The sequence below is a fragment of the Pan troglodytes genome, chromosome 6 (genome assembly GCF_028858775.2).
Source record: "Pan troglodytes isolate AG18354 chromosome 6, NHGRI_mPanTro3-v2.0_pri, whole genome shotgun sequence".
Taxonomy (NCBI): domain Eukaryota; kingdom Metazoa; phylum Chordata; class Mammalia; order Primates; family Hominidae; genus Pan; species Pan troglodytes.
Window position 1 is genome coordinate 107,361,215 of NC_072404.2, and position 21,198 is coordinate 107,382,412.

The 21,198-nt window shown below is 45.4% G+C and overlaps 1 protein-coding gene across 3 annotated transcripts in view; it reads right to left on the reverse strand.

The window, feature by feature from the left end:
• Positions 1 to 205: 205 nt before the first annotated feature.
• Positions 206 to 21,198, reverse strand: part of OCM2 (oncomodulin 2) — a 39,529-nt gene continuing 18,536 nt past the window's right edge. Inside the window, exons 2-4 of one of the 3 annotated variants that reach the window (XM_054656348.2) lie at positions 12,574 to 12,706; positions 11,177 to 11,286; positions 206 to 281 (exon numbers count right to left, since the gene is read on the reverse strand). In XM_054656348.2, the coding sequence (XP_054512323.1) occupies positions 223 to 281; positions 11,177 to 11,286; positions 12,574 to 12,653 (249 nt within the window). In that variant the 5' untranslated portion in view covers positions 12,654 to 12,706 and the 3' untranslated portion in view covers positions 206 to 222. Of the gene's footprint in view, positions 282 to 8,818; positions 9,116 to 11,162; positions 11,287 to 12,573; positions 12,707 to 21,198 lie in introns of those variants that run through there. The other 2 variants (XM_054656349.1, XM_009453663.4) reach the window with 2 other exon arrangements.

Below are 21,198 nucleotides of genomic sequence, written 5' to 3' on the forward strand. Positions count from 1 at the left end.
CCCTCTGGGTCCAGCATGGCTCAGTAACAGTAGAGTAACCACGGAACAGGGGTATCTGGACGAGATATCCTTATTGTTCAGGAAGAAGCTGAATGATTTACTTGTGCATAGAAGGAATTCAGAGAAAGCCAGTGCTGAGAAGCCTCAAGGTCAGGACCAGGAGGAGGTAGCAGTGGCCCCTCAAGACCACGAGAGTAGAGAGGATTGAGGATGACTCTGTGTTCACTGTTCTGACTGAGAATACTCCAGTCCCATGTGGGGCCTCGACTCTCTCCCCCAGCCTATAGTAAGAAGGGAGAAGAGGTTGCTTAATTACCTGACATAATTAAGATTCTGACTCCCAGCACAATGGGAATTCAAATCAAGTTCAGTTACAGAAATAGAAGTTAGATGTTTTGCACAAAGAATTTGCGAACTCAAAATTCCAAGGGAATGAGCTGTGGGAAAGACACATTTTGGTGTTGGAAAGGGAGCTCAGTTCCAAGTAGAAAGTCACAGTTCCGGCCAGGCACAGTGGCTCACGTCTGTAATCCCAGCACTTTAGGAGGCCAAGGCGGGCAGATCACTTGAGGTCAGGAGATTGAGATCAGCCTGGCAAACATGGTGAAACCCTGTCTCTACTAAAAATACAAAACTTAGCTGAGTGGGGTGGCACGCACCTGTATCCAAGCTACTCAGGAGGCTGAGGTGGGAGGATCACCTGAGCCTGGGGAGGTCGAGGCTGCAGTGAGCCGTGATCGCTCCCCTGTATGCCAGCCTGGGCAACAGAGCAAGACCATGTCTCAAAAACATAATAATTTAAGGTGAATAGATTTACATTCATTGTAGAGCCCCTAGGAAAACAATGTCAAAATCTATCCCCGCCCCCCCGCCAAAAAAAGTTGACTTTTTGAAACCTGTGAAAACATATGCAAATGAAGTCTTTCCAGTGAATAAATTAACAGGCCAGGTGGAAACCATCCTGGTGATTCCAATTTCATCTGTCTTCTTAAGTGTTTGCAAAGTAACCGCATACCTTAACATGAGCAGAAGAGATAGAAGATAGGTTTTTGCTTGCAATTGGATTCTGGAGTGCTCATTACATAAACTTAAACTGCAGTCATGACAGAGAATTAACTACGTACCTTGTAAACCTGTACAAATAGACAAGTATTTCCTATCTTCACTGTTTTGCTATGCTTTGCTTATGAGCTAGAAAGAACTACTTTGTAAATACTGCTACTAAGTCTTCACTAAGTACTACTACTTAGTAATAGCTACTTACAAAATCTTAAAGCATTTACTGAGTATCAGTACTTAGCAAATGACTACCTACAGAATACTAAAACATTTACTGAATAGCCGTACTTAGCAAATGACTGCTTACAAAATATGAAAGTATTTACTGTGTAGCAGTACTTAGCAAATGACTACTTACAAAATACTAACATATTTACTGAGTTGCAGTACTTAGCAAATAACTATTACAAAATACTAATTAATTAGATTTTGTGCAATTATATAGTAGTGCTAAATATTAAAATACTTAGTATTTACAAATTACTAAAGTATTTACTAATTAGTGGTACTTATAGTATTTACAAAATCTTATAAATACTTCATCATGTACAGATGCTGAAGCAAAATACTAGATAATGTTTGAAGTATTTTAATAATTCTTATTAGTCAACAACTAAACATTCACAAAGCTGTTTTTTAAATTTTTATTTTTTTATGCTAATCTCTGTATTGTTCCAATTTTAGTATACGTGCTGCCAAAGCAAACACACAAAGCTGGTTTTAACATCATGTTCTGGCCGGGCGCGGTGACTCACGCCTGTAATCTCAGCACTTTGGGAGGCCGAGGTGGGTGGATCACCTGAGGTCAGGGGTTCAAGACCAGTCTGGCCAACATGGTGAAACCCCATCTCTACTAAAAATACAAAAATTACCTGGGTGCGGTGGCAGGCGCCTGTAGTCCCAGGTATTTGGAAGGCTGAGGCAGGAGAATTGCCAACCCGGGAGGCGGAGGTTGCAGTGAGCCGAGATCGTGCCACTGCACTCCAGCCTGGTGACAGAGTGAGACTCCATCTCAATAAATAAATAAATAAATCATGTTCTACCAAAATATGAACTACTCTCCCAAACTATAAGCCAAAATTACAATTAAGTAAAAATAGTCAAAATGAAAGCCCACACTTCCAGTCCTGTTTTATAAGCAATTAGGGAAAATAATAGGATGCCTAATTTTTCAACTCTGTGACCTACGTTGCAATCTAGACCTTCATTTCTTTCTTTCTTTTTTTTTTTTTTTTTTTTTTTTAGCTAGGTTGTTGGTCTATCATCCAGACTGGAGTGCAGTGGTGCGATCACAGCTCACTGTAGCCTCCAACTCCATGGGTCAAGGCATCCTCCTGAATACCTGGGACAATAGCCGCACCATCACACCCGGCTAACTTTTAAATTTCGAGATGGGATCTTGCTATGTTGCCCCAGCTAGTCTCAAACTCCTGGGCTCAAGTGATCCTTGAACCTTGGCCTTCCGAAGTGTTGGGATTACAGGTGTGAGACACCACACCTGGCCATAGACTTTCATTTCAAAGTCAATATATGGCTGGGCGTGGTGGCTCATACCTGTAATTCCAGTACTTTGGGATGCCAAGGTGGGCAGATCATCTGAGGTCGGGAGTTCGAGACCAGCCTGACCAACATGGTGAAACCCTGTCTCTACTAAAAATACAAAATTAGCCAGGCGTGATGGTGCATGCCTGTAATCCCAGCTACTCGGGAGGCTGAGGCAGGAGAATCGCTTGAACTGGGAGGTGGCGGTTGCGGTGAGCCGAGATTGCACCATTGCACTCTGGCCTGGGCAACAAGAGCGAAACTCTGTCTCAACAACAACAAAGTCAACATACATCATTTTGGTGCTAAGAACAAGCTCTCTTGAGGTAGACCTGTGGTCATCTACAAATTAGGTAAAAATTGAGAAGGCAAGCGCAAAGATAAAGGTGGTTATATGTTTGTCAATCCCTTTTCTGGATTGTTCTAATTTTCTCTAGAGTTTTGATTTCATTTTGGGTATGTTATATTTAACATTCTCCTTCAGTACATGAAAATACATACAAATGAGTCAAACAATGAATAGAAATTTTGGGAACAGAATAGCATGCCAAGCTTTCATTAATTTGAGTGTGGGACACACTCTAGGCATGAAAGATTTTTTTGAAATCAGAATTTATTACTACTTTGGGCCAGGTGCGGTGGCTCATGCCTGTAATCCCAGCACTTTGGGAGGCTGAGACGGGTGGATCGCCTGAGATTGGGAGTTTGAGACCAGCCTGGCCAACATGGTGAAACCCCATCTCAAGTAACAATACAAAAATTAGCTGGGCATGGTGGCAGGCACTTATAATCCCAGCTACTTGGGAAACTGAGGTGGGAAGATCACTTGAACCCGGGAGGTAGAGGTTGCAGTAGGCCAAGATCACGCCACTGCACTCCAGCCTGGGGGCAACAGAGCGAGACTCTTTCTCAAAAAAAAAAAAAAAAAAAAAAGAATTTATTACTACTTTGGTTTAGTGATAGTTATTGGGCAACTCTGCATCTCTTTTCATTTTATTTATTTTATTAATTTATTTTTGAGACAGGGTCTCGCTCTATCACCCAGATTGGAGTGTAGTGGCATGATCATGGCTCACTGTGGCCTCAACTTCCAGGCTCAAGGGATCCTCCCACCTCAGCCTCCCGAGTAGCTGGGACCACAGGTGCATGCTACCACACCCAGCTAATTTTTAAGTTTTTTTGTAGAGACACGGTCTCCCTATGTTGTCCAGACTGGTCTTTTTTAAAATTTTAATTTTAATTTTTTTCCTTCATTTTCTCTAGTTACCATGCTGCACTTTATTTTATTTCTTTTTATTTATTTATTTATTATTTTTTTGAGATGGAATCTCTCTCTGTCACCCAGGCTGGAGTGCAGTGGTGCGATCTCGGCTCGCTGCAACCACCACCTCCTGGGTTCAAGCGATTCTCCTGCCTCAGCCTCCCAAGTAGCTGGAATTACAGGCATCTGCCACCACGCCTGGCTAATTTTTGTACTTTCAGTAGAGATGGGGTTTCACCATGTTGGCCAGGGTGGTCTCGAACTCCTGACCTCAGGTGATCTGCCCGCCTCGGCCTCCCAAAGTGCTGGGATTGCAGGCGTGAGTCCCTGAACCCCGCCCAGCTGCACGTTTATAAAGGCTCCAGTCTTCTCTCCCTGTTCTGTAATCCTCCCAGCTGGCGATAACTAGGATTAAAATTTTACTGCATCTCCTTTCATTCTTTTTATTGTGAGATGCATGTTGAATAGGAAATTTGTATGAAATTCATATAATGACTAAACTCAGGTAACTTAAAAAAATTATTTTAAAATTATACTTCCCATCAAAGACTTGGAAATGCTAATTATTATTATTTTTTTTACAAAATGCAAACTTAGAAAAATAACAACTAAATCAAAAAGTGCTAATTAATGAATATGCTCAAATGTGCAAAGAGGCCAGCCATGGTGGTTCATGCCTGTGATCCCTGCACTTTGGGAGGCTCAGGTGGGAGGATCACTTGAGGCTAGGAGTTCCAGACCACCCCTGGCAACATAGCAAGACCCTGTCTCTACAAAAAATACAAAAATTAGCTGGGTGCAGTTGGTGAGCACCTGTAGTCCCAGCTACTTGAGAGGCTAAGGCAGGAGAATCACTTGAGCTCAGAAGTTGGAGGCTGCAGTGAGCTGTGATTGCATCACCACACTCCAGCCTGGGCAACATAGCAAGACCCCATCTCTAAAAAAATTTTTTTCTAATCCCCAGAGAGTTTTACTTGTATGAGCAGTTGAAATAAATCCCCCCTCAACCCCACCAGAGCATACCCAGAATCCAAATAACATAATTAAACTTTGGTATGAGTAAAGACGAGATTATTAGGTTTCATGTAAGTGTACCACCTGGAAATTCTTGGGTGTTAAATAGAGATAGTGCTTCATTATTGCCGCTTATTGTCTGTTGACAGAGACTCTGAAATGAAGTCCCTAAGATCGGGTTGGAAGAATGAAAAAGTAGTGTACTGTTATTTGAAATGGACAAAAATAATTGTCCATTTGAATTGTAGTTTTGAAACAGTAAAATGAATAAAATTTATGAATAACCAACTAAAATTCTACCTATAGAAAATCCAGCCAGGTGCAGTGGTTCATGCCTGTAATCCCAGCACTTTGGGAGGCCAAGGCGGGTGGATCACTTGAGGCCAGGAGTTTGAGACCAGCCAGGCCAAGATGGCAAAACCCCGTGTCTACAAAAAATACAAAAATTAGCTGGGCATGGTGGTGCACACCTGTAATCTCAGCTCTCAGGAAGCTGAGGCAAGAGATTGCTTGAACCTGGGAGGTGGAGGTTGCATGAGCTGAGATTGCGCCACTGCACTGCAGTCTGGGCAACAGAGCGAGACTCTGACTCGAAAAAAGAAAAAAAATTTTCTGGCTATTTATCCCTTTGTATACATCTAAGCATTTTCCCTAAGACAGTCAGACCTAATAGTCTTGACCTAATCCAATGCTAATAGTCTTGTCTTTACTCACACCAGTTTTTAACTGTGGTGTTTGGATTTGGGGAATGCTCTTGGGGCGTTTAATTCCACCTATGAATACGAGTAAACCTCTTTGGGCACGAATTTGTTTTTGTAGAGATGGGGTCTTGCTATGTAAGACTTAATGACACAGTGTCCCCTGGTGGCTCCATATAACCCCTTTAGTCATTTTTCCTATTCAGGTGCCCTCCTGATTGACAGAAAAGAAATAAGAGAAATTAGGCTGGACATACGGCTCATGCCTGTAATCCCAGCACTTTCAGAGGCCGAGGAGGGAGGACTGGTTGAGACAAGGAGTTCAAAACCACCCTGGCCAACATAGTGAGACCCCCCCATCTCTATTTAAAAAAAAAGAGAGAGAGAGAGAGAAATCCATGCTCTTAACCTAGATGAGGGTGAGGTTGTCTTGGCAGCTCCAGTGGGTAATGGAGTTCTTGGTCCGTGAAAAACTCACAACTGTGATTTAAAAAGCGTTATCATCCACGTTGTTTCTTTGAGGTGTCTATGGTGGTCAGAAGCCCCATGGAACGACAGAATCACCCATTTAGAACTGTTGATGAGATAAAGAATCCTTAGCTGGGGACGGTCGGTGGAGTGAAAAGAAAATAGCAGAGCAGAATACCAGTGTACGGTGTGGCGGTGAAGGCAAACTGTGGATTGTTTTAAGAATCAAGGCTCAGCCAGGTGTGGTGGCTCACACCTGTAATCCCAGCACTTTGGGAGGCCTAGGTGGGCGGATCACCAGAGGTCAGGAGTTCGAGACCAGCCTGGCCAACATGGTGAAACCCCGTCTCTACTAAAAATACAAAACTTAGCTGAGTGTGGTGGTGCATGCCTGTAATCCCAGCTACTCAGGAGGCTGAAGCAGCAGAATCGCTTGAACCTGGGAGGCAGAGGTTGCAACGAGCTGCTGCACTCCAGCCTGGGCGACAGAGTGAGACTCTGTCTCAAAAAACAAACAAAAACAAAAAAAATTCACTATGCTGAGAGTGATACTGTTAAAAAAAAAAAAGTTTGTGCCTGTCACCCTAAGTCATCTTGAGGCCCCCTGCTAGTATGTGCCCCATACTTTGAGGAACTGCATTTAACATGACCCTCTGGAAAACAGAGGCTGAAAAGCCACTAAGCTGGTTAGTGTGCCAGAAGCAATCTGGAAGAGCTCCAAGGCCTCTTGTGAGCTGGAGGGTTTAGTAAAAAGTGTGAGCTTTTACACAAGCTCTCCAGAAAATGCCTCAATTGTTCCCAGGAGTCCTCAACTCGCAGGGTTAGCCCGAGAGAAGAGCTTTAATGTGCCACCTGGAAACCAGCCTGGTGAGAATTTCCTGGCTTAAGACTGCCCAGCCCTAATTACAGCCCTGTAACAGAACCCCGGAGGCTCACCTCAAACCAAAGGCAAGGCTAGGTGTATTGGGCTTAGGTGAATCGCCTCAGAGCCAGGAAACCAGTGGCTGAGAAAGAGAAGGGGGAGGTGTCAGAGGACTGGGTGAGAGCAGGTGAGCCTCTCTGAGAGCTCGTTTCTCTCTCTCTCTCTCTCTCTCTTTTTTTTTTTTGATAGCTTGTTTCTCAAAGAAGAAGAAGATGGCCGGGTATGGTGGCGCATGCCTAATTGTGGCTTGGAATCCTTTGGGAGGCCTAGGCAGGCGGATCACCTGAGATCAGGAGTTCGAGACCAGCCTGGCCAACAAGGTGAAACCCTGTCTTTAGAAATACAAAATTAGCTGCACGTGGTGGTGGGCACCTGTAATCCCAGCTACTCAGGAGGCTGAGACAGGAGAATTGCTTGAACCCGGGAGGCAGGGGTTGCAGTGAGCCAAGATCGTGCCACCTCACTCCAGCCTGGGTGACAGAGTGAGACTGTCTCAAAATGAAAAGAAGAAAAAGGACTTGAAAATAGATCTGTGGTGGCTCACACCTGCAATCCCAGCACTTTGGGAGGCTGAAGTGGGAGGTTGGCTTGAGACCAGCAGTTCCAAACCAGCCTGGGCAATAGAGCGAGACCCTCCCCCACCATCTCTAATAAATAAACAATAAAAAGTAAGGCCGGGTGCAGTGGCTCATGCCTGTTATCCCAACACTTTGGGAGGCTGAGGTGGGAGGATGGCTTGAGCCCAAGAGTTCGAGATCAGCCTGAGCAACATAGTGAGACCCTCCCCCACCATCTCTATTAAATAAACAATAAAAAGTAAGGCCGGATGTGGTGGCTCACGCCTGTTATCGCAACACTTTGGGAGGCTGAGTGGGAGGATCGCTTGCGCCCAGGAGTTCGAGATCAGCCTAAATAACATAGTGAGACCTCACCTCTACCAAAAACACAAACGTTAGCCGGGTGTGGTGGTGCATGCCTGTAGTCCCAGCTACTCAGGAAGCTGAAGTGGGAGGATGGTTTGAGTCCAGGAGGCAGAGGTTGCAGTGAGCTGAGATCGTGCCACTGCACTCCAGCCTGGGCGACAGAGCTGGACCTTGTCTCAAAATAAATAAATAATAAAGAGGAAATGGGTCCGTTTGTACTAATCTGGAATCGCAAGTCTCTCCTGAGCTTTACAGACCACTACAGACACGTATTCTGTTTTGTCTTGTACCTTTTGCTTTTAATTAAAAGCAAAGTGGCTTTCTAACACATGGCAGAAAACACACTGGTAAGAGTGACTGGCTGGGCACAGTGGCTCACGCCTGTAATCCCAGCACTTTGGGAGGCAAAGGTGGGTGGATCACTTGAGGTCAGGAGTTTGAGACCAGCCTGGCCAACATGGTGAAACCCCATCTCTACTAAAAATACAAAAATTAGCCAGGCGTGGTGGTGTGCGCCTGTAATCCCAGCTACTTGGGAGGCTGAGGTGGGACAATAGCTTGAACTCGGAAGGCAGAGGTTGCAGTGAGCCAAGATTGAGCCACTGCACTCCAGCCTGGGTGACAGAGTGAGACTCTGTCTCAAAAAAAAAAAAAAAAGAGTGATTTTATGCTGGCTAAAATCCCTTCCTATTAATTTCAGTGTCAGAAGATTTGCTGAGAAAAATCCTAGCTTGACAATGGCATTTATTTGTGACTCTAAAGAAACAACCAAAAACACCCTCCAAAACCTGATTTCCTTGTTTGCTCGACCATAACACCAGTGTGACCCGCTCCAAGCTTGATGGGACCAGAAATCCTACAAAAAGCCTTTGGTCCCAGCTTGCTTGAGTGTCGTGCTGAGGAAAAAACACGCCCACACATCAGCAGATGATGAGAAGCCTGTCTTTATTGGGTGATTTTTAGAGGCATTGCCTGTTGGGGGAAGGGGGGCTTACAGAAGTTGTCAGGGCATATACCCACCACCAAGAAAGTCATGAGTGACTCTCTCGTGACCTCGCTAAAACAATGAGCAAACTGCAGAAGGTTTTCAGGGAAGATTAACAAATTAGGTAGGGATGGGATGTGGGGTTCCCCATTCCCAGGGCTTTGGAATCCTTCCAGGTGATTATCCCTTTCTCTCTTTTCTCCAGAGACTGGGGCTTTTAAGAATGCACCATTTCCTGGAATTCTAGAACAGAAGAGGTGAGAACAGGGTCAGTGGAGGTGGCTTGGTTCTTTACAGACATGCCGTGGCCTGTGAGAATTCCAAAGAGGGAAGGAAGCAAAGAAAATTGTCAGATGATGGGCATGGCCCCCTTGGAGGGCACAAAAGAAAGAAAAACTGGCCGGGCACAGTGGCTCATGCCTGTAATCCCAGCACTTTGGGAGGCCGAAGCGGGTGGATCATGACATCATGAGATCGAAACATCCTGGCCAAAATGGTGAAACCCTGTCTCTACTAAAAATACAAAACTTAGCTGGGCGTGGTGGCATGTGCCTGTAGTCCCAGCTACTTGGGAGGCTGAGGCAGGAGAATCACTTGAACCTGGGAGGCAGAGGTTGCAGTGAGCCGAAATCATGCCACTGCACTCTAGCCTGGGTGAGAGAGCCAGACTCCATCTCAAAAAAAAAAAAAGAAAGAAAGAAAGAAAGAAAGAAAAAAACCCTGGGTATCAATGACTATATCTCAAGGAAGTCCACAGGGTTCCTTTTCTCTGAATAATCTTATTTAACAAACATCTTCAGCTTTGCAATAGAGGTCTTTGAATTAGAACTTGTCAAGCCCATCATTTCTCCCTGATAATGCCTGAATTCAGTGTAATTACCTGTGACCATCTGTGAACATTTAACTTTTTGTCTGCAGACAGGAAGGGGAGATTTTCTTTCTCTATTCTGTAGCTGGGTATTGCATTTTTAGGATATATTTGATAGGGTGGGACTTTGAACTGACTTTCCTCCATTGAACCAAACTCCAAAAGTTTCTGTTACTAAAAGAAGGATAATAGTAATAATAACAAGGTATGGATGTTACAGATTGATATAAAAAACTGGGGACTTGCTTTATATTTATTGGTAAGCTTTGTTTATTTGGAAATCCTTCATGGTTATGTTTATCTTTTTTTTTTCTTTCGAGATAGAGTTTCACTCTTGTTGCCCAGGCTGGAGTGCAATGGTGCCATCTTGGCTCACTGCAACCTCTGCCTCCCAGGTTCAAGTGATTCTCCTGCCTCAGCTTCCCGAGTAGTTGGGATTACAGGTGCCCACCACCATGCCCGGCTAATTTTTTATATTTTCAATAGAGATGGGGTTCACCATGTTGGTCAGTCTAGTCTTGAATTCCTGACTTCAGGGGATCTGCCCACCTTGGCCTCCAAAAGTGCTGGGATTATAGGCCTGAGCCACCACGCCCAGCCCATGGTTATGTTTAAATAAGGCAATCCCCCCTTACCTAATCTGTTTTTATGAGCTATCTATCTGCATTAACTCCCATGTAGTAAGCGATAGTGGTATAATTTTGAACAGGTTTTTTTTTTTAATAAGCATCTAACGTAGCAGTTTTAAATTTCAAATTAGCACCACCAGAAGGACCACCATACATTCTGCTGAGTTGGCAGGCACAAAGTAGTTAAAAAGCACGCTAGCAACATGACAAAATCAAGTGAAAATAGTCCTACAGCTGTGCTAGTGTATTCTAAAGCTCAAACCTAGGATTCTGCCTACGGAAGACTCAATAAATGAGGTTGGCTTATTTGTTCTCTGTTTAATATTATCCCCTTGGCGGGCTAATGTCCAATAAAATATATTTGTCTAAACCCTTGAAGATGAAGAGGCCTTCCTACGCATGCCAATGGACCCTGGTCTGAGGATGTAAATCTTTCCCTTATTCTGAGGGGTTCAAACCCCACTGGTAGAAATACCTCGCGCTATATGCAGGTGCATTATGGTTGGCAGGTGCAAATAATTGGCCAGGTGGCTAGCTAGTCCCCTAGTCAGGTGAAGGATATTTTGCAGCTCATAGACAATGATCAGTGTGACCAGCTTCTATAGTACCTACCGAGCATTATGCCAGGGTTTTTACACACATCATTTGCATCCTTACTTTAGTCTCATTTTACAGATGAGAAGACTGAGGCTCGGTAAGGTTAAGAAGGGGAGATTTTAAGCCACATTGGTTTGATCTCACAGCCCAACCCCTCACGGATGCTTCCTGAGCTAGAGTGTTTTATGCTACGTACACGTGTGGACATACCCTCTGCTCCAATTTTCCCATCTCCATCATTATCTGCCGCAGCCATCAAGGACTTGGTTTCTGACTCGGTCAGTTCTCTGGCACCACTCTCAAACTTCTGGAGGAAAAACCTACAGGATAATAAAGATCCATGGGGATTTTCAAAAAGATCATGCATCTCTGTGTTTACACTTTTGTTTTTCCTTTAAGCATATCATCTGTTTCCAGCACCTGCAATAATTAACCAAGGTCTTAGCAAGCAAAGGTTTCCTTAAGCTGTAGAAACCAATGGTGGGCACTTCATTTTTAAGGTTTCGTTTGTTTGTTTGTTTGTTTTTGAGATAGGGTCTTGCTCTGTCACCCAGGCTGGAATGCAGTGATACCATCATGGCTCACTGCAGCCTCAACTTCCTGGGCTCAATCAATCCTTCTGCCTCAACCTCCCGAGTAGCTGGGACTAAAGGTGCACCCCACCATGCCCCACTAACATTTGTATTTTTTTTTTTGTAGAGACAAGGTTTTGTCATGTTGCCCAGACTGGTCTTTAAATCCTGGGCTCACTCAAGCAATCCACCCACCTCAGCCTCCCAAAGGGCTGGGATTGTAGGTGTGAGCCACAGTGCCTGGCCCATTTTTAAGTTTTTAGTGGTTTTGATTTTTATTTATTTATTTATTTATTTATTTATTTATTTATTTATTTGAGACAGAGTGTCTCTCTGTCACCCAGGCTGGAGTGCAGCTGCACGATCTGGGCTCACTGCAACCTCTGCCTCCTGATTTCAAGCGATTCTTGTGCTTCAGTCTTCTGAGTAGCTGGAATTACAGGCATGAGCCACCGCGCTTAGCCAAGTTTTTAGTTTTTTAAAGTCCATTTGCCAAAGGAAATCCCTTACATGAAAGAATCTTTGCGGCTGGGCATGGTGGCTCACACCTGTAATCCCAGCACTTTGGGAGGCCAAGGCAGGAGGATCACTTGAAGTCAGGAGTTTGAGACCAGCCTGGCAACATGGTGAAACCCCATCTCTACTCTAAATATGAAAATTAGCTGGATGTGGTGGCAAGCACCTGTAATCCCAGCCACTTGGGAGACTGAGGCATGAGAATCACTTGAATTTGGAAGGCGGAGGCTGCAGGGAGCTGAGATCACCCCACTGCACTCCAGCCTGGGTGACAGAGTGAGGCCCTGTCTCAAAAAAAAAAAAAGAATCTTTGCACCTGCAGTCTTCACTGCCCATGTTGAGGGCTTTGCATGGGTAGATGTGCGGTCAACTGACTCATGTCCTTTGCTTTAATGATGCTCGGCCGAGTGACCAACACCAAGGCTGGCCATTGAAGAAATACTGAGCAACCTGGCCCCCACTGCACCCCAGGCCCACCCAGCAGTGCCGGGTAGCAGACAGCCTCAGGACGAAGCTTACTTAAGCTCTTCTTCATCCAGATACCCGCTCTGGTCGTTGTCTATGAACCGGAAAACATCCTTCACCTGACTGGCTGACATCTTGGAGAGGCCTGACGTCTGGAAGAATTTTTGGGGTTCAAAAGTGTCTGGGTCTGAAGAACAGAGAATGGGTTATTCTGACACTCATTGGATCACATTCTATGTTGGGGCCAAGGTACTGAAAACACAGATGATTAAAAACACTTCAACAATATCCCTGAGCTACGGGGATGCTCAACTGGTCTAAGATTTTGGGACAGCCAAGACTTGATGGCTCTGTGATGGCATCCCATGTCCCCTCCGCCCCGGTCTTCCCTCCTCCACTTGGTTTTGTCCATTTTCCTTTTCCCTCCTCCTCTCCTCTGTGCCTCCCCCTCCCCCTGGCCCACTTTACAGGCTGTGTGGCCGAGCCCCCAACATCCCTGGTCTAATTGGTAGGGGGAAATGCAATCACTGGATTTCAACAGGCTAAATGGCCTTTGGCGATTTCTTTCTTTCTTTTTTTTTTTTTTTTTTTTTTTTGAGACAGTGTCTCACTCTGTCGCCAGGCTGGAGTGCAGTGGCGTGATCTCGGCTCACTGCAACCTCTGCCTCCCGGGTTCAACTGATTCTCCTGCCTCAGCCTCCCAAGTAGCTGGGATTACAGGCGTGCACCCCCATGCCCAGCTCATTTTTGTATTTTTAATAGAGACAGGGTTTTGCCAGGCTGGCCAGGTTGGTCTTGAACTCCTGACCTCAAGTGATGCACCGGCCTCGGCCTCCCAAAGTGCTGGGATTACAGGTGTGAGCACCACACCTGGCCCTTCAGTGATTTCTTGCTTTCATGTTTAGTAGGTTTCTTTTGTCTTACAGAAGTGTAATCGTGTGCTCAGATCCCAGATCTCTATAATTTTAGTTATCTAATAAATAGTAGTTTTCTTCTCTGATTCCATGAATTTTCCAGCCAAGCTCGTATTTATTTATTTATTTATTTATTTATTTATTTATTTATTTATTTAGAGACAGAGTCTCACTCCGTCGTCCAGGCTGGAGTGCAGTGTAGCGACCATAGCTCACCACAGCCTCAACCTCCTGGGCTTGAGTGATCCTCCTACCTTAGTTTCCAGAGTAGCTGGGACCACAGGCACATGCCACCATGCCCCGCTAGTTTTTATTTTTATTGTTATGTTGTAGAGATGGAGTCTTGCTATGTTGCCCAGGCTGGTCTCAAACTCCTGGGCTCAAACAGTCCTCTCACCTTGGCCTCCAAAAAGTGTTGGGATTACAGATGTGAGCCACCATGCCTGGTCTACATTTTTTTTTTTTTTTTTGTAGACAGAGTCTACAAAAAAGGCCGGGTTCAAGCAATTCTCGGCCTCAGCCTCCTGAGTAGCTGGGATTACAGGTGCCCACCACCATGCCCGGCTAATTTTTTTGTATTTTTAGTAGAGATGGGGTTTCACCATCTTGGCCAGGCTGGTCTCAAACTCCTGACCTCGTGATCCACCCACCTCAGCCTCCCAAAGTGCTAGGATTACAGGCGTGAGCCACTGCGTCTGGCTGCCTGGCCTACATTTTGATTTTGTGTTGCCTCGCTGGAGGGGCAAAGCTGTGAGGAAATCCCACCCCTGCCCCACGTCCCCTCTACCTTGGCATTCCTGGAGCGCTGCTGCAATGTCATCAGCACTGAGCACGTCCGTGATGCTCATTTTCTACCTACTCACACAGAATAAACGAGAGGCGATAAGCCACAAACAGGAACGTGCACATCCAGGGGAAACACATCTTCCCAGGCCCACTGAAACTGTATGTGTGTCTAGATTTTTTTTTTTTTTTTTTGAGATGGAGTCTCACTCTGTCACCCAGGCTGGAGTGCAGTGGCACAATCTTGGCTCACTGCAACCTCCACCTCCTGGGCTCAAGTGATTCTCCTGCCTCAGCCTTCCGAGTAGCTGGGATTACAGGTGCGCACTACCAGGCCTGGCTAATTTTTGTGTTTTTAGTAGAGACGGGGTTTTGCCATGTTTGCCAGGCTGGTCTCCAGCTCCTGACCTCAGGTGATCTGCCTGCCTTGGCCTCACAAACTGCTGGGATTACAGGCATAAGCCACCAAGCCAGGCCTGTCTAGAATTTTTTAAATGTGATAAGCATGGTTTTGTATTAAGTGACGGGACAGAATACCCAAATTAAAACCAGATACCAAAAAGACCCCAGCCCTTTTTGTCTCAGAGCCTTCTTTTGAATATATGCCAAAAATGAAAAAAAAAAAACATGACCCAAAGAAGGATTCATTTGTTTCCTTATAAAAATTATAATGACATAATCAGTCATTTGCATAGGCAGCCATAAACCATGTTACAAATGCACTGGCATTTTCCTACAGCAGCCCGAGAGATGCACTGTTGCAAATTCCACATGGGAAAGGATACAGTTTGGGCTGCTTGCAGACATTCTGTGGAAGAAGACATGCTACCTGTCCTGAAAGGTGGGAAGCAGATGGATGAAAAGCCCATCTCCCAGAGATTAAAATCCTTCCAGGTGTCAGAGCCATGGGAAAACAGGAGTCTAAGCACCTGAGCCTAATATGAATGCATGCAGTGAAGAAGAGTCTGGGGTCTGATGGGTCCACCAGTTACTCACCGTTTTAGGTTTTCCCCCAGGAAGAATCAGGAAAAAGAGTTGAAGGAGCAAAACAACAGATGTGCTTTTGCTACCTTACTGACCTACCTTATATAGGCTAGAAAAAGTGATAGTTACAACCTCTTAGATTTCCTTTTCAAGGATCAGGTGAATGCAGCTCAAATGTCTTGTCTTACTCATGAAACCTCTTTTTTTTTTTTCTATTTATGTCTCAAGGGAATGTGGGTGGGAATAGCCAATTGTAAAAACAACAACAACAACAACAACCTCAACAAACCTTAACTAAGGTTTCAATTCTGCAAACGAATCCTGTCGGCAAAGTGTGGAGAAGGTTCTAGAGCCTGGTAAGCTGGAGATGGTGGCCTGAACTAAGACAAACACATACAGGGTGCTCTGTAAGCTGAAAAGCTCCCCAGATGTTAGCAGGTACCATTGGAGGCAGGCCTGTTTTCAGCTTTGGGAACTATGGATGTGTAAGGCTGACCTCAATCTGGAGTTGAAGACTCAAAGCCATTGTCACCAAGTGCACACACAGGACTCGTCCGGCACAGGAGACAGGGCTAAGTGACGTGATTTTCCTACAAAACTCTTGACTTTGACGTTTCCCAGCTATACCATAAACTGCACACACTCAAAAGGCAAAAAGGAGGAAATCAAACCAGCATCCCCAACCCCCAAAACTAACAAGTTCAGAAACAAATACTCTGAGGCTGAGGCCAGGACTAGACACCTCAAGATTTTGTTTCTGTTGTGACAGGGTCTTGCTCTGTTGCCCCGACTGGAGTGCAGTGGCACGATCTCAGCTCATTGCAGCCTTGACCTCCAGGCTCAAGCGATCCTCCCACCTCAGTCTCCCGAGTAGCTGGTACTACAGGCACACACCACCATGCCTGGCTAATTTTTTAAATATACATATTTTTTGGAGAGACAGGGTTTTGCCATGTTGCCTAGGCTGGTCTTGAACTCCTGGGCTCGAGTAATTCTCCCACCTCAGCCTCCCAAAGTGCTGGGATTACATGTGTGAACCACCATTCCCGGCCTTTTTTTTTTTTTTAATTTTCAGCAAACATTTATTGAGGCTTTATATGGCCAGCACTGTGCTAGACTCTTCTTTTTAATTATTGGGTAAAAACCACATTCCATAAAATATATAATCTTAACCATTTTTAAGTGTATGTATAGTACAATATTGTTAACTCTTGGTGCATTATTGAATGAGAGATCTCTGTAATTTATTCAGCTGGAAAAACAGAAACTCTGTATCCATTGAGCTGCCACAACTCCCCTGTTCCCCCACCTCCCAGCTCCTGGTAAGCATCATTGTACTTTCTGCTTCTAAGAGTTTGACTACTGGCCGGGCACAGTGGCTCATGCCTGTAATCCCAGCACTTTGGGAGGCCGAGGCAGGCAAATCACAAGGTCAGGAGTTCGAGACCAGCCTGACCAACATGGTGAAACCCCATCTCTACTAAAAATGCAAAAATTAGCTGGGCATGGTAGCCTGTAATCCCAGCTACTTGGGAGGCTGTGGCAGGAGAATCACTTGAATCTGGGAGGCAGAGGTTGCAGTGAGCTGAGATTGCGCCACTACACTATAACCTGGGTGACAGAACGAGACTCCACTTCAAAAAAAAAAAAAGAGTTTGACTGCTTTATCTAGGGACATCATATAAGTGGAATCATATAGTATTTGTATTTTTCAGACTGGCTTATTTCACTGAGTATAATGTCCTCAAGGTTCATCCGTGTTGTGGCATGTGTCAGGATCTCCTTTTTTTTTTGAGACGGAGTCTTGCTCTGTCACCCAGGCTGGAGTGCAGAGGCATGATCTCAGCTCACTACAACCTCCACCTCCCGGGTTCAAGAAATTCTCCTGCCTTAGCCTCCCAAGTAGCTAGGATTACAGGCACATGCTACCACACCCGGCTAATTTTTGTATTTTTAGTAGAGATGGGGGTTTCACCATGTTGGCCAGGCTGGTCTCAAACTCCTGACCTCAAGTGATCCACCTGCCTTGGCCTCCCAAAGTGCTGGGATTACAGGTGCGAGCCGCCGCACCTGGCCTAGGATCTCCTTTTTAAAAGCTGGAGTCATGTTTTTTGTTTGTTTGTTTTTCATTTTTATTTTTATTTGTTTTTGAGACAGAGTTTTGCTCTTCGGGCTGGAGTGCAGTAGTGTGATCTCGGCTCACTGCAGCCTTGACCTCCTGGGCTCAGGCAATCCTCCCAGCTCAGCCTCCCAGGAGGCTGGGACTACAGGCGCACACCACCACACCTGGCTAATTTTTTGTATTTTTTTTGGTAGAAACAGGGGCCTCACGATGTTGCCCAGGCTGGTCTCAAACTCCTGGACTCAAGCGATCCACCCTGCTCGGCTTCCCAAAGTGCTGAGATTACAGACGTAAGCCACTGTGCCCAGCCTGAAGTTTTTAAAAAGTGCAAAAATAGATCCCGTGTTGCAATGAGAAACATACAGTGGCTTAGAAGTAGACAGTTCAGGCCGGGTGCGGTGGCTCATGCCTGTAATCCCAGCACTTTGGGAGGCTGAGACAGGCAGATCACCTGAGGTCGGGAGTTCGAGACCAACCTGACCAACATGGAGAAACCCCGTCTCTACTAAAAATATAAAATTAGCTGGGCATGGTGGCACATGCCTGTAATCTTGGCTACTCGAGAGGCTGAGGCAGGAGAATCACTTGAACTGGGGAGGTGGAGGTTGTGGTGAGCCGAGATCATGCCATTGCACTCCAGCCTGGGCAACAAGAGCAAAACTCTACCTCAAAAAATAAATAAATAAATAAGTAGACAATTCAGGATACCTAGAGCAAGACCTCAGACTCTTTCCTGGGTAAAACAGTGGGCATCTTCACTTTGCCCCAAATATATTCTCCTACCAGGATGGTATACCCCCTAGTGTCGTCAGTGAAGAGTTTCTCTCAGGGATACCTGCAGCCTTTCTTAAATGACCAAACCTCCAGCCGGCACCCTATCTCTTGTCCACATTTTATTCCCCAGTGCCTAGCCCAGGACTGACCTAGATTTAGGCGCTCAGCAGTTATTTGATGAATGAATAAATAAAAATAGCAAAAAGAAGTTGAAAATACGATTCCCAACCAGCATTACCTCGCCCAGCCCCTTAAAGAAGTTTCTAAAGATTGGGTGTGGTGGCTCATGCCTGTAATCTCAGCACTTTGGGAAGCCAAGGTGGGAGGATTGCCTGAGCCCAGGAGTTCAAGACTAGCCTGGACAACATGACAAGGTCCTGTCTCTACAAAAAAATAATAATCATAAATCAGCCCTGGCCAGGTGCGATGGCTCACGCCTGTAATCCCAGCACTTTGGGAGGCCGAGGCAGGTGGATTACCTGAGGTCAGGAGTTCGAGACCAGCCTGGCCAACATGGTGACACCCTGTCTCTACTAAAAATACAAAATTAGCCCGGCGTGGTGGTGCATGCCTGTAATCCCAGCTACTCCGGAGGCTGAGGCAGGAGGATCACTTAGAACCCGGGAGGCAGAGGTTGCAGTGAGCTGAGATCATGCCACTGCTCTCCAGCCTGGGTGACAGAGCGAGACTCTGTCTCGGAAAAAAAAATAAATCAGCTAGGCATGGTGGCGCATGCCTGTGGTGCCAGCTGCTCAGGAGGCTGAGGTGGGAAGATTGATTGAGGCTGGGAAGTACCGGCTGCTGCAAGTTACAATTGCACCACTGCACTCCAGCCTGGGTGACACAGTGAGGCCTTGTCTCAAAAAAAAAAAAAAGTTTCTGAAAATAAGTCTTAAGAGTTTTGAATTAGGTTTCTGACATTAAGTTGCCATAGAAACTAGCTGAGCCCGTTCTTTTTCTTTGGGAGTGTTTACAATTGTCCATAGAGATAAAACATTTTTTAAAAATCTGCTCATTTAAATCAAAGTAGCATATGGGTTAAACCAAGATACTTTTTATGTTCATGCTATTTTTCTGATAGAAAATAAAGATACCAGAGACGAGGCCAGGAGTGGTGGCTCATGCCTATAATCCCAACACTTTGGGAGGCCGAGATGGGAAGATTGCTTGGGCCCAGGAATTCGAGACCAGCCAGGGTGATGTAGTGAGACTCCCATCTCTATAGAAAAATATTGTATTTATTTAAATTTTAAAAAGATAACATATTCAGTGAACATGTTTTCTGAATCAAGGAGGCACTTAAGATGACAACTTGAATTCCATTATGTGCAATCTGAGCATCAAATATTGATTCAGGCCGGGCGCCGTGGCTCACACCTGTAATCCCAGCACTTTGGGAGGCTGAGGTGGGCAGATCACCTTAGGTCAGGAGTTCGAGACCAGTCTGGCCAACGTGGCGAAACGCTGTCTCTACTAAAAATACAAAAAAATTATCCGGGCATGCTAGTGGGTGTCTGTAATCCCAGCTACTTGGGAAGCTGGGGCAGGAGAATTGCTTGAACCCGGGAGGTGGAGGTTGCAGTGAGCCGAGATTGTGCCACTACATTCCAGCCTGGGTGACAGAGCAAGACTCCGTCTCAAAAAATATATATATATAGATAGATAGATAGATAGATAGATAGATTGATAGATAGATAGATAGATTCACACAAAGAGACAATATTGTATAATTCCACTAATACGAGGTACCTAGAATATTGAAACTGACAGAGACAGACAGAATGGTGGTTAGCAGGGCTGGGGGGAGGGGTAATGGGATTGAGTGTTTAATGGGGACAGAGTTTCAGATTGGGAAGATGAGAAAGTTCTGGAGATGGATGGTGGTGACAGTTGCACAATGTGAATATATTTAATGCCACTGAACTTCAAAAGGTTTAAGATGGGTCGGGTGAGGCGGTGCATGTCTGCAATCCCAGCACTTTGGAAGGCCGAGGCGGGAGAATTGCTTGAAGCCAGGAGTTTGAGACCAGCCTGGGTTACAAAGCACTACCCCGTCTCTACAAAAAATAAAAAAAATTAGCCAGACATGGTTGCGTGCATCCATGGTCCCAGCTACTCGGGAGGCTGAGGTGGGAGGATCACTTAGGCCCAGGAGTTTGAGGCTGCAGTGAGCTGTGATCACACCACTGCACTCCAGCCTGGTTAACAGAATGAGACCCTGTCTCTCCAAAGAAAAAAAAAGAAAATTATTAAGATGGTAAATTTCATATTATGTATTTTATGTTGCATATCATGTTATGCATCTGACATATGTTGCATATGCATAATGATGTGTTGTTTATCATATTTGCATATTTATGTAATGTAATGCTTATGTATATCATGTATATGTATATATTAACAATTTTTAAACGTTGATTCAGTAGTCTTCATTATTTTGGCCACCAATTCCTAATTGCTCCCAGGAAAGAATAGGAGGATGTGGAAGTAGATCGTTTTTTTTTTTTTTGAGACAGAGTCTCGCTCTGTCACCCAGGCTGGAATGTAGTGGCTCGATCTCGGCTCACTGCAACCTCCATCTCCCGGGTTCAAGCAATTCTCCTGCCCCAGCCTCCCGAGTAGCTGGGATTACAAGTGCCTGCCACCATGCCCGGCTAATTTTTTAATTATTTTTAGTAGAGACGGGGTTTCGTCGTGTTGGTCAGGCTGGCCTCCAACTCCTGACCTCAAGTAATCCGCCCACCTCAGCCTCCCAAAGTGCTGTGATTACAGGCGTGAGCCACCGCGCCCAGCCTGGCTGCCCTTGTGGGGACAAAACTCTTGACTGCATGGGAGACCCTCCTTCCATCATGTATGATGGGCTAGTTGAGGGCACCGTGGACCTACTTCCATGTTCTCTCAACAGATGTCTTCCTAAATATCTCTTAACTTCATCTTCTCTTCATGGACCACCGTCACTACCCCAGCCCAAGCCACCAGCATCTCTTTTGGGAATGGAAACAACTGTGGTGGCCTCTTAACCCTTCTCCACGCGGGGTCACCTCCAACCTAGCCAGATGGGTTTTGAAAAAACCCAAGCATGGCTGGACTGGGTGGCTCATG